Source organism: Gadus macrocephalus, chromosome 23, assembly GCF_031168955.1.
Source record: "Gadus macrocephalus chromosome 23, ASM3116895v1".
Taxonomy (NCBI): domain Eukaryota; kingdom Metazoa; phylum Chordata; class Actinopteri; order Gadiformes; family Gadidae; genus Gadus; species Gadus macrocephalus.
The window spans coordinates 17,574,838-17,588,441 of NC_082404.1; the positions used below are offsets into that span (position 1 = coordinate 17,574,838).

The 13,604-nt window shown below is 48.0% G+C and overlaps 1 protein-coding gene across 1 annotated transcript; it reads right to left on the reverse strand.

Annotated features, from left to right (window-relative positions):
* Positions 1-1,557: 1,557 nt before the first annotated feature.
* LOC132452831 (uncharacterized) lies at positions 1,558-11,532 on the reverse strand. Its single transcript, XM_060045637.1, has 6 exons — positions 10,721-11,532; positions 7,632-7,676; positions 6,742-6,887; positions 5,574-5,981; positions 4,410-4,664; positions 1,558-3,359 (listed from the first exon to the last, which is right to left on the reverse strand). The coding sequence occupies exons 1-6, from the start codon at positions 10,791-10,793 to the stop codon at positions 2,088-2,090; spliced, it is 2,199 nt and encodes a 732-aa protein (XP_059901620.1). The 5' UTR covers positions 10,794-11,532; the 3' UTR covers positions 1,558-2,087.
* Between the last annotated feature and the right edge of the window lie 2,072 nt (positions 11,533-13,604).

The following is a 13,604-nucleotide window of genomic DNA, read 5'->3' on the forward strand; positions in this document are numbered from 1 at the left end:
TTATCGGCCGTCATGAAATAAACCTATGGGGTCACACTGTCGATATTTATAAAATAAAACATATGGGGTAACACCGTTGTTTTTCTTTGGTCGTCATGAAAAAAACACAAGGGGTAACACTGTCGTTTTTAATTGGTCGTCATGAAAAAAAACAATCTCCGAAAAAAATATTTACAGGAAGTTTTTCGAAATAACAACCAAGACAACTAAAGGCAAATAAAATAACTTGTAACCAACCGCAAAACTGTCGTTTTTTATTGGTCCTCATGAAAAAAAAAATAAGCGGTAACACTGTAGTTTTCTTTTGGTCGTCATGAAAAAAAAGATAAGGGGTAACACTGTTGACTTCGTCAAATAAAATATAAGGGGTAAGTTCTTTTTTTTAAGAAAAAAGTTTTAAGGGCCCTTGTTTTTTTTAACATTTGTATCGTTAAATACTCGAGTGACTAGAAACCAAATACTTACATTTAAATGCAAAACTTAAATCGCCATTTTCCGCCATCTCCATTGATTGAATCAGCAATGAATCTTGTGAGCGATACGTTGGGCCGTGAAGGATCTTGGGATACGTTGGGCCGTGAAGGATACAGCCGATGCATCCTTTAAATCCGGGAAAAGAAGGCTGCATTCGTAGGCCGCATTTGAAGGACCCTTGGAATTGGGACAGCACTTGGCGCGTCGCTGTGACGCAATCGGCGTAGACGCATCCTTCGAATGCAGCCTTCGAAGGATGCGTCCTATGAATTGGGACACAGCCATCTCTTGGCCCACTATCAAGCATCTATGGTGTTAAACAGCTTCAAATTAGCCATTTGTCTCTAAATCCCTATTCATGCTACATTATAGGAAACGAACAGTATTTATACCAGATATGAGTGTCTATATACTACACTCATGGTTACCCTTAATATTTACATCGGTCTACATTATTTTGTAGCCTTATTCAATCAGAAGTTTAAAAAGTGCATTGTTTGAAATTGAATTACAACAAATCTGCCTGTATTTTTTATTTTATTATTGGTTTACAAAAGTTCTATGAAGCAGGACTTCTGGGAATTTCAAAACCGAATCAGACCGCGTCTGCGTATAGGGGGTTGTTGGAAGTTGAAAGTTGGAAGATACCAGAGTCTGCTGAGGTTACTATGAGCATGAACTATGAATCGAGGAATTAAGCGACAGAAGGGAGGAGCGGAGAAAAAGAGAGCGAAATCCAGGAAATGACTGTTGGCTGACAGTGAAAAATGCGCGAAACCGACCGATTTGTTTTTTTAAGCCGCCGTGTGCAGCTTCAGCTAGTAGCACCAGCGCTAGCACTAATGTTCAAGACACTGAACAAACAGACCAGTGCGTGTTATTTCCGTGCATGTGAGGTTATATCTGTGTGTTGCGGGCACGCGCGTGCGTGCGCGTCCCCGTGTGGGCCGCTGGTGGTGAAAATGCCAGGGCCGTTTTTTAATCCCAGTCTGTCACTGACTAGAGATTGCATTCATCCATCAATTATTTGTGAAAAAGATCTTGCAACAAGGCGCAGCATCCGCATGAAATTAGAAGGAAAACCATTGTCTAAAGCTTTTATTAAAACATTCAAAGTGGAAAAAAACAATACAAACAAAACATCTTTAAGTAATTCCATCATCGATCTATAACTACAAACACTTTTTTTTACTGAAAAGTGGAAAAGTGAAGCTGAGGGTGATTGCGGGCTTACTATATATTCCAGCGGAGGAAGAAGAATGAGTTTGAAGAGTCTTCAGACGACAGGCGTATGTACATGTATGCAGGCCTGTCAGGTGCATTTGAGTGAGTTGCGTTGAGTGATGTGTACACATTCATGTTTGTATGTTCTTGAGTGTTCATTTCGGTTTTGCGCCGAATGCTTGCATCTGTACACGTTTGCTTGTTGCATACGATGTATCGAGTACGACGTAGCGGTGTGTGTTTCGCTCAGACTCCCTAGTCTACCCACTCTTCCGCTGTGTCCCAAATCCGGTCAGACTGGACGGCGATAGACGCACCCACGTCACGGCATTCTATGAACGGGACTGCATGTGCTTTTGTGTCCAATCCTTTAAAACTATCGTGTGTGTTTATTTCTGGCGGTAGTCGTCTGCGTATGCCCGGTGGTCTCCGCGCTCGGCAAACTGGTCGCCGTAGCCCCTCAACATGTCCTGGAAGTTGGGCATGCCCTGGGGGGCCTGCTGCTGGGGGTAGGGCATGTAGGGCTCCTCCTGCCCGCTCTGGTAGGGCTCCAGCTCGCTCTCTGTCGCCCCCTGGCGGTAGCTCTCCTCCTCCTCCTCCGCGTGCTGCGTCGCCTCCGGCTGGGCCTCAGGCTCCGCCTCCGGCCGCGGCTCGTAGCGGCGCAGTCGGCAGTCCCGGTCGTACTCCGGGTCGCAGTCGGGGTTGCTGGGCTCCATGACGCCGTTGCGGGAGCCGTCGGCGTTGAGGTGGGGCTCGTAGGGCTCGGCCGGGTGGGGGCGGGGCCCGGGGCCGGCGCGCGGCTCGGCGGCCTTCACCGCGTAGCACTCGCGATCGTAGCCGATGTAGCAGTCGTAGCCCTCCCTGGTCTTCCCGGGGGGCCCCAGGGGGTGCTGCTGCTGCTCCGGCTGGGCGGGGGCGCTCTGCCGGGCGCCGTACGGGCCCTGGGCGCGGCGAGACGCCTCGCGGAGAGCGGCAAAGGGGTCGTTAGCGTCGGCCTCCGGGGCGGCGGCGGCGCCGGTGCGCGGGGCGTGGGGGTCGTTGGACTGGGCTCGAGACATGAGCTTGCGCAGCATGGCGTAGGGGTCGTTAGCCGGGGGCTCGGTGGGGGCCTGGCCGCGGTACATCGCGTACGGGTCGTTGTCTTGCGCGGAAGCCTGGCGGTACATGGCGTAGGGGTCGTTCTCCTGTGAGGCAGCGCTAGCTTGGCGGTACATGGCGTAGGGGTCGTTAGCCGGAGCCTGGGTCGGGGCTTGGCCGCGGTACATGGCGTACGGGTCGTTATCTTGGGCGCTAGCCTGACGGTACATAGCATAAGGGTCGTTAGCCTGAGGGGGCGCCCGGCGGTACATGGCGTAGGGGTCGTTAGCCTGCGCCGCGGCGGCCTGGCCGCTAGCCTGACGGTACGCGGCGTACGGGTCGGGGGCTCTGTTGGCGTGCGCGTGGGCGAAGGCGTCCCTGAACACGGCGTAGGGGTCGCTGCGCTGCTCCGCCGGGGCGGCGCGGATGGCGGCGGCGGCGGCGGCGTCCTCCTGCTGCTCACCCCCGTACTTCTCCGGCGGGCTGGCGAACTTGGTGGCGGTGAGGGGGTTGCAGCCCTCCTCCGTCAGGGGGTTGCAGGACCCAGGGCCGGCGCGGGCGGGGGGGTTGGGGGCACGGGGCGCCTGGATGGGACGGGACCGCAGGAAGGGTTAGCCGTGAGGACGGCGACGAGCTAATGAGTTAGCGATCGATAAACGCAATCAACAGAGGCAAACACATTGGCCGAAGTTTTGCCGCGTTCCGGACGGTGCGGTTCGCGTGATTTGAGTGATTGGTTTGGCCTTTGATTACTCTCAGCCTTTGATTACTCTCCACTTCTTACATCACAGTCTAGATTGAGTAATCTTGCAGATGACTTATTAGAGAATTAAGAGAAGAAGAAAAGTGAGGCAGTAAGCTTCACGTTTTGCTCCACGAGCAACGCCTCAACGAGATTGTGAACTCGCAAAATCTGGATGATCTCAGGAGGCTAAATCCAATCTCATCTCATCTCATCTTCGTCTGCTTATCCGGGGTCGGGTCGCGGGGGGAGCAGCTCAAGCAGGGGGCCCCAGACTTCCCTTTCCCGGGCCACATTGACCAGCTCTGACGGGGGGATCCCGAGGCATTCCCAGGCCAGTGTTGAGATATAATCTCTCCACCTAGTCCTGGGTCTTCCCCAGGACCCCTTCCCCATCTGACCTAAGACTAATATCTTTGTCTTACTAAAGTTCACTTTAGTCATTAATTAGGGGGCTGGGTCATCTCGCTCAACTTGAATAGAATCCTTCTTTGGGCTCGGACTCAAAACACCTTGACAACTATACGATCCTGCCCTTAAATAATAACACAAAAATAATATGGATATCACTGAAGAATAACAAGAGTACAAAGCAAAGCAGGGAGTTTCTTCATAAATGTGACATAAATATATCTCCTGTTACGCCCTTTTTGAATGTGGCCTACCTGTGATTAAGGGCTATACAAATAAAATTGAACTCAATAAAATTGAAAGCTCTTACCGACGATCTTTCCCTTAAATAATAACACAAAAGAATATGGATGTCACTGAAGAAAAATAAGAGTAACGAGAAAAATAAATAAAATATATCTCCTGTTACGCCCTTTTGATACTGTACCTGTGCAAAGACTATACAAATAAAATGTAATGTAATTGAACTGAATGCTCCTACCGAGAGGGCGGCTTCGTAGGCACATCGGGGGTCCCGGAGGGGGTCACAGTTGGGGTACTTCAGGTAGACCCCAGAGGGCGCCTTCTGCACCAGCTGGGGCTGGCAGCCGGGGTCTTTCTTGGGGTCGCAGCCCAGGTGGGCGTAGGAGGGCAGGGGCCCGGCGGCGGGCTTGTACCCGAAGGCGGCCTTCAGGTGGTACTGCAGGCACTCCACGTCCTCCGGGGAGCAGATGCGCAGAAGCTCCGCCTTCTGCTCCTGTGAGGAGGGGGCGGGGCCGAGGAGGAAGTGAGCAAGGCGCCGATCGACGGGCTAACAGAAGTTAGCCAGCCTAGCGTGACACCCACCGGGAAGGCCTATTGGTAGCCAGGCCACGAGATCAGTTCATTATTTTAATTGCTATAATTTATTTAATTGCTTAAGCATGTCTTGAATCCAAATGCAGTGATAATTGTCATATTGAATCGTTGATTAATCATCCAATGAAATTAAGGCCTCTTGCACTCGTTTCTACTGTGGACAATGGGGATTAGGGCTTTTCACTTTTGCCCAAAAATCATATTCGATTTTTTGTTTGTTTATTAATCTTAATATTCGAATATTTATTAATCATATTTTGACCATTAAATGCCTTCAGTAAGACCTGGATTGGGCTTTGCGAGGTTTGTTTACCGGCGTTGCTATGGTTACCGGTCTTGCGTGTTCCAACGGTTTATTAGGTTTCTGATAAATCGCTGTCTAATCAATACTTCATTCACTGCCTCTTCCGTGGTCATTACAATATTATGATTAGACTGCATCAGGTTCTCCGACGTCTCTCCCTCTTGGCCGGCCCATAACAGGTTCCAATATTAAGGGCTGCCTAATATTCGTTCGAATTTTGATTTATTCTTTTGATGTTCGAATTATATTCGAAATAACGAAGTTCGGAGTCAAAGCCCTAATTGGGATCGAACCCAGCACCTTCTTAGGTTAGAACCCGAGCGTCCGAAACTAAAATCAGCAATAAACCAAACCCCTACCTCAAAGCGAGGCAGAGATTCTTGGCTGGAGGCCTTCAAACACAAAGGCCTCACATGAGCGGGAACGACCTCTACAGTACTGGTACCATCGATGGCAGGCAGTAAACCAGACGGATGGTCTGGGGGGGGGGGGGGAGGGGGGTACCTTAGTCAGGAAGGGCTGCACGGACGGGGAGTAGTAGTAGTACCCGGACCGGGGGTTCTTGGCGGGGGCGGGGCCGCGGGCGTAGACCGGGGCGGGGGCGGCGGGGGCGGCGGCGGCGGCCTTGGCGGCGGGCAGCACCAGGGGCAGGTAGGGGCTCTTGCCCTGCATCAGCGCGGCGTACAGGCAGTGGGCGTCCTTGGTGGGGTCGCAGGTCTTGACGGGGGCCGGCTTGGGGGGCTCGGGGGCGGGCCGCGTGGTGTGGGTCGCCACGCACTTGGGGTCCTCGGAGTCGGCGCAGGACTTGTAGATGTCCCCCAGGTGGCTGAGGTAGGCCTTGTAGGACCGCCGGCCCTCGGCGCGGTTCTTGTTCTGCAGGTAGGCCAGGTAGATCCGGTCCAGCTCTTGCACCTGGAGGGGGGAGGAGGGGGAGGGGGGAAGGGGGAGGGGGGAGGGGGGAGGGGGGAGGGGAGGGTGAAACCACCAGGTAGCAAAGGTTGAGGCATTGGTTCTTAAAGAGCGGCCCGCAGAAACATTCCTGGAGGCCCGCAATGACACACGGATGTAAGTTATAAAAAAAGAATAATAATCATCTTTTTTTTATTATTATATCAATATTAATTTAAACCAAAAATATCTATATCAAGGGAAAAGTCGACTCACTCTAGCTTTCAATTAAATCCTTTTACATTTGGTAGCTTTAATCCGACAGTACATTACTTTGAAAGGATGAACCTCAGTTTTAGACCTCCCTTGACCTCCCTCCCAGAGGTCCACGTGCAATGTTTTTTTTCACCACGGGAATGCTGTCCGTCAAATTTTGGGTTCCTACATTGGCCCTCAGCTGTCTAAACTTTGAGAACCCCTGGGTTGAGGACCTTCATCAGGATCAAAGAACAAATACAGTAGGTAGGTCCTCGGGTGTGTGTGTGTGTGTGTGTGTGTGTGTGTGTGTGTGTGTGTGTGTGTGTGTGTGTGTGTGTTCAGGTTCAAATGTGTGCATGTATGCATGTGTATGTGAGCTTGTGTGATTATTAAGTGTGCATGCAGGTCAGTATTTCTGTATTTGAGTGCATGTTCTAGTTTGTGTGTCTGTGTGTGCGTGCGTACGTACGTGTGTGTGTGTGTGTGTGTGTGTGTGCATGTGTGCGTGCACATAAGGAAGCCTCACCGCCTCTTGGTTCCCGTTGTCGGTGAAGTACTTGTACCAGCTCCAGAAGTCGGCGTGCTGCTTGTACCAGCTGATGTTCCTCCTGTTCCTCACCAGCTGTCTGCTGGAGGCCAGCTCTGCGGCCCTCTCCTGGACACTAGCTCCCGCTGGGACCACACACCAGACACACACACACACACACACACACACACACACACACACACACACACACACACACACACACCAGACACACACACACACACACACACACACACACACACACACACACACACACACACACACACACACACACACACACACACAACGACACACACCAGGTCAGGTCGTTTGTATTCGTATAGCATTAATGGGGAGAGATCAACTTGCGACAACAGCACTCTGAAGTGAGAGTGCCTGACATGTTAACGTTATAATATGATAATGTTTCTTCAGTAGTTCGTGCAGCAGGTTTTACATGCACAGACACCCTCGTGTTGGTTATAATGAAACATATTTATTAGTGCTGTCAAGCGATTAAATTATTGAATCGCATTATTGACATAGTTAACTCACGATTAATCGCAAACTTTTTTCTATGCTAAATATCCCTTGATTTCTTTGTCCCATTAATTTTTCTCATTTTAATGCTCTTATCAACATGGTGAAGTGCATCGGCTTGCCTTGTGCAAATGTTTTTTTATTGATAACAACATTAACAACTAACTAACAACTTTATTGATAACAACAAAAACGCTTAGTGTGCAATTAAACGATGAACATACAAACATACTGACTTGAAGATAGCAGTCAGGCTACTGCTTCTTTGTTTTGAGTAAAAGAAAAAAAAAAAACGCTGTTCATAACGCGTTGAACTGAAAGCACTAATATTTATTTATAATATATATATTTACCTTCTCTCTTGGTCTTGGTTCCAATAGGCCCTGCGGACGATAAATCTGAAAGGACAGAACAAACATAACCATCAAAATCAACCGAATAAATCAAGACTCATACAATATGTCCCGTCATGGAATAATGTACACGGTTTATGGAGCTAACTACTTTAAATAATTACAAACACATGTTTGAAAATGTGTCATAAAAAACAAGGTTTTAATAAAAACATCAAGGACCCGCCTCTCTGCCACACACACACACACACACACACACACACACACACACACACACACACACACACACACACACACACACACACACACACACACACACACACAAACACACACACACACACACACACACACACACACACAGGTAGTGTAATTGGCAGGGTAATGGGGCTAGCCCAGAGCGAAGGACTTCTGAGGCCCTTTGTACTTTTATTGGGGAACTCCACGCTGAGCAGTGTTCCTGGAGAGCTCAGGGTCCCCTAGTGTACCAGGTCTGTGAGAGTGAGAGGGTGAGGGGGTGAGTGAGTGAGAGGGTGAGTGAGCCAGCGATGTTTGTTGAAGGGATAGATTATGCTATTCGTTGATGGATACTTGTGTGTCTGAGTGTGGGGAAGGAGGATTTTGATGGATGGATATGTGTGTTTCAGGGTTGTCTAGGGTCGCACACACACACACACACACACACACACACACACACACACACACACACACACACACACACACACACACACAGACACACACTACACCACACACAGTTCAACCCTGTTTCCCCGGTAGGGCAACAGATTCATCTCTGCTCCTTTCATCAACACAGGGGGGAAAGCTGCTCATACTTTGCAGGAGAAGGTGGGTTTCGGGGGGGGGGGGGGGGAGGTGGAAGAAAGCAGCAATGAGATGTTTGAAGAATCTTCAGGTCGCAAGACTCCAAATGTTTCAGTACAAAACAAAAGAACGATTTATCTTCTATCTAGTAAATAAGGAAGAAAGGAGAGAAAGAGGAGAGGAGGAGGGAGGGAAGAAGGATGGGGGACGAGAGGAGAGGAAGGGAAGGAAGGATGGGGGAGAGGGAATGAAGTGAGGTGGATGGAAAAAAACAAGGAAGGAGAATGGATGGAGGAAAGGGAGACTAAGGGAAACAGAATGGAAACAGGAGAGAGATTGGGGAAGCAGAAAGAGAATAAGGACAGCAGATGCGTGAGAGACTTGTGTAAAGTGTTAACACCATCGTCAAGGTTGAGCATGGAGCATTAAAGACCACAGTAAAAGCGTCTGTTTCAAACACACACAGAGAGAGAGGGAGGGGGAGAGAGAGTTGTGACTGTTCATAGGCGATACTGGAATTTTTATAGCATTCCACATTTTACTATTTATATATTGAGGATTTAATATTCTAATATTTGATGCATATATATGTATTTAACATTTTAAACTTTGCCCTCCTAATGGTTCACCTGCTTTGGCAATGTTAACGTTAATTTTTCATGTCAATATATCTTTTTTGAATTTAATTGAAATTGAGAGAGAGAGAGAGAGAGAGAGAGAGAGAGAGAGAGAGAGAGAGAGAGAGAGAGAGAGAGAGAGAGAGAGGGAGACAGAGACAGAGACAGAGAGAGAGAGAGAGAGAGAGAGAGAGAGAGAGAGAGAGACAGTAGAGGTGAGCACTGGATGGTTTTTAACAAGCCTGTAAAGAGAAAAACATCAGCGGACACATCTGGAAGCAGTGTGTGTGTGTGTGTGTGTGTGTGTGTGTGTGTGTGTGTGTGTGTGTGTGTGTGTGTGTGTGTGTGTGTGTGTGTGTGTGTGTGTGTGTGTGTGTGTGTGTGTGTGTGTGAGAGAGGAGGAGACGGGGGGGTGTTGCTGACAGGTTATAATCTTTTACAAGACCAGAAGCGCTGAGTTAAGGCTCAGAGTTTACCCTCCTCCCCCCTCTCCCCCCTCTCCCTGTAGTTCCCACCTCTTCCTCCCCCTCTGTCTTTACTGCTGCCCCCCCCCCCCTTCTGTAACCAGGAGACAGGCAATTTCTTTAAAAACAGACTTTTATTGTGTTTCTCCTTATTAGAAACACACAGAGAAGTTTTCCCTATAATGGCTTTCCCTACGGATCTCAGCACAGATACACACACACACACACACACACACACACACACACACACACACACACACACACACACACACACACACACACACACATACACAGAAGCTTTTATATGTCAAGTGATGATAAGATCAAGCTGAAAGCCAGCGGGAGGGGAGATGAGTAGTTGGCCTCCTGTTGTGAGTTATCATCTCAGTCAACTCCCGCCCAAAACAATGTCAGCAAACCAGATTTCAACCTTGACGGGAATTCGATTTATGTTCCGAACTTTGACAACTGTTTTAGGGGAGAACTCAAAGAGTTTGAAATCGTACCGAAACGCATCTTAAATCTTGAGACAAAGAAGACACCTTAGGTGGTATAACAACAAAGAGGTTGCTCAAAGTTGTGATGTAAATCTTTAATGAACTCTTCTAAGATGTCATTAGAAGTCTTGTTATAAAATGTATTACACTTTGAACTTGCCACGAAATATTGATTCTATTAAAGTTTGTGAAATTGTCTCTAATCTGACATATATCTACTGTATACAGAAATTTCTCAGGTAATAATAAAGTGATAAATTCATTTTATGACACAAATGGCAGTTTATCTATGACAAGTTCATAGTGCAGCTACAAAATGTTCAACATCATTAACTGTGATCTTTTGCACATGACGCTTTTTTTCTGGATCATTAACAATCGTGTCAGTAACCCTTACTGCAGGACTGGGAACATAAACACCAATGTGTGCATGTACGTCTTAAAGGTGCTTCTGTGTGTGTGTATACGTGCAAGTGTGTACATGTGTGCCTGTATGTATGTGTTTGTGTGTGTATGCGTGCACGCCGTGTCCGCGTGCGTACGTGTGTGCTTACACACGTGTCTGTATACGCGTGCGTTTGTGTCTCTGTGTGTGTGTGTGTGTGTGTGTGTGTGTGTGTGTGTGTGTATGTGTGTGTGTGTGTGTGTGTGTGTGTGTGTGTGTGTGTGTGTGTATGTGTGTGTGTACTCACCAGGCATCAGCAGCACTGCGACTAGCCCTGTGAGGAACATGCAGGAGGCAGACATTCTCCTGCTTCCAGTCATGGCTTCACCTCCTCCTTCTCCTGCAGGAACACACACACACACACACACACACACACACACACACACACACACACACACACACACACACACACACACACACACACACACACACACACACACACACACACACACACACACACACACACACACACACACACACACACACACACACACACACCAGCCCTGTTCACAACTACAAGTACGAACCGGAGACTCCACATCATCCTTTACCGTCGAACAGACCCGTCCACAGTGATAGAGAAGTCAAAAACACCCTGTCGTTTCTGAGGTAGAACAGCTGTACACTATCAGGTAGAATTAGATAATGGAGATAGAATGAATAGATCAGATCTTATACTGACAAAATGATCAAGATTGATCAAGATAGCGCCTTTTTTGAAGGAATGCAAATAAACGTCTAACCGATAACCGTCAACAATCCGTGAAATCCCTCCAATAGAAACAGGGGATGCAGAACTTATCTGCGTTCGGTTGCTTTGGTTTCATCGAACTCCCGGTTAAAGCCTCAGAGTCTAATGAGGTCTGCAGAACCTTTGGAAGGACCAGAGGGTTTGACGAGTATTCACCGACATGTTCTTGGTCCACACAGCTCCGTCGTAACAAAGCACCAGGTGTCGCACGTATTCCAACCGTACCTCAACCTGAACTTGACAGCCCGGCAAGTACCTTAAATTGACCAAATCTCCTACCTTCCCGAGTGCAGTTCATACAGCCTGGAGCACGGGAGGTCGTCAGGGTGTTTGACTCCCACCACAAAGGTTCTGGGTTCGATCCCATTTACAGCTATTATGTAGTCCTTCTAACAGCCGAAGCCACTTTCAGGAAATATCCTCAGACACATTTCATTAAGGAACAGGTCAGGGTTTAGGCATCTTGCTCAAGGATTCCCGCAGGCACACATTAGGGGTACTAAGGGGTACCTAAGGGTAGTTAGTTACCTAAGGGTACCTAAGTAACTATGGGTAAAGACTTTCATGACCGCAACCTCGAGGTCAGGACTCTACCTGCAGTCATTGTGGAGCAAGAAGCCCTTACCTCAAAATCTGCTCTCTAAGGACATCCATCCATCTGCATTACCTGTGTTCAGCGCTCCGTGGGTACAGAGGGTGTTGGCGTTGGCGGGACGTTTCCGAGGATCAACACAGGACGGGGGTCCTGCTCCACCCTGGTAGGGACGGGACGCGTTGTGTTTGGGAGGAGAGACCCGTTCCTGGAGATGGTCTTCTGACTGTCTGCCCGGCCAGGGGGAGACAGGGCAGGTTTTAAACCAGACGCGTCATCCAACACGCACACATGCACACGCGACACGCACACTGTTCATTACTGTTGACACACACACACACACACACACACACACACGAAACAACACAGAACAGCACACACACTCATTTTGATCTACTGTGCGAAAACCAAGGGGGGTCCTAACGTGGAACGCCATTGGTGGATGAGTCTTAAAAGAAAAGACTTTGACCAATTAGGAGCCTCCGTAATTAACGCCAGGAAGAGAGGGAAGGTGGGAGGGGCCGAGCAGAGAGATGGAGACGTGGAGAGAGAGAGAGAGAGGAAGAAAGAGGAAGAGAGGGGTGAGGAGAAATCTAAAGTTAATGATCCCCCCCACACGTGACTCATGTTGTGATCGGCTGACGGTTAATCCTCCCCACACACACACAATAAATAAAGGATGAGAAGAGAAAGAAGAAAAACAGAAGGAACTAATGAAGGGGAACACTCGTACTGTCAAAACACACACACACACACACACACACACACACACACACACACACACAGTGACAGCTGGTCTACACATGGAGGAATTTCATAAACTACAGTTCCCTCCTCAGTTAAACTGTGTTCAGGCTTGCCAGTATCTCACACACACACACACACACACACACACACACACACACTTCGGAGCAAGCTCCAAATCCATCAACGTTTCACTGCTGTCTCCTGATTAATAATAGTAGTTATTTTAACAATAGTATAAGTAGAAGGTAGGAGTACTTGGACGGTTATCATTATATGAATGCAAGTTCAAGTTGTATTTGATTATTATTTAACGTGAATAATAGGATTTAGAGAAATTGTTCTTTAATTATAATAAACTGCTGGTTAAGGTGGAAAACTGCTTCTTTTTTTATTTTAAACCTTCCTGTAACCATAGGTAACCACACACTGGATTTAATGCACAACACATTAAGAAACCAATATCCAATTATTGGATAAGGCCCCCCAACACACACACACACACACACACACACACACACACACACACACACACACACACACACACACACACACACACACACACACACACACACACACACACACACACACACACACACACACACACACACACACACACACACACAGCACTTTTCTCCTAACCATTTCCTGCCTGCTTCTAGTAAATGTACATCAGCTGGGCCCACTGTTGCCTGGTTTTGGGGTAAATCTGTCAGCTTTACCAATACTGCAGCAGATGTGTGTTCATTTGGGCATTTTTCTCAGATCCTTGATGACCCAAAAGTTATGGAAAGGGTAATTTTGCTTACCTAATTATGTATTATTTGACTGTTATTCTTGTTAAAGGGTAGCCAGCACATGAAACTTGGCAACAAGAAAAAGGATGTACGGCGATACAATGATACAGATTTTGTTTTGACGAGGATAATAAACATAAACATAACCACTCTGGATCATTCAAGGCCCCCCGTGAAAAACACATTAAAGCTGCCTGGTTCTTGGCCGGAAAAGAGTAGATTCCTCCCCTGTGGCGGTTGACCGGGA

Excerpts from the sequence above, each read along its gene's own strand:
- LOC132452831 (XM_060045637.1), bottom strand. The coding sequence starts at position 10,793 with ATGACTGGAAGCAGGAGAATGTCTGCCTCCTGCATGTTCCTCACAGGG. Across the intron at positions 6,888-7,631 it reads AACCAAGACCAAGAGAGAAG|CGGGAGCTAGTGTCCAGGAG; the intron begins GTAAATATATAT and ends GTGTGGTCCCAG. Across the intron at positions 5,982-6,741 it reads ACAACGGGAACCAAGAGGCG|GTGCAAGAGCTGGACCGGAT; the intron begins GTGAGGCTTCCT and ends TCCCCCCTCCAG.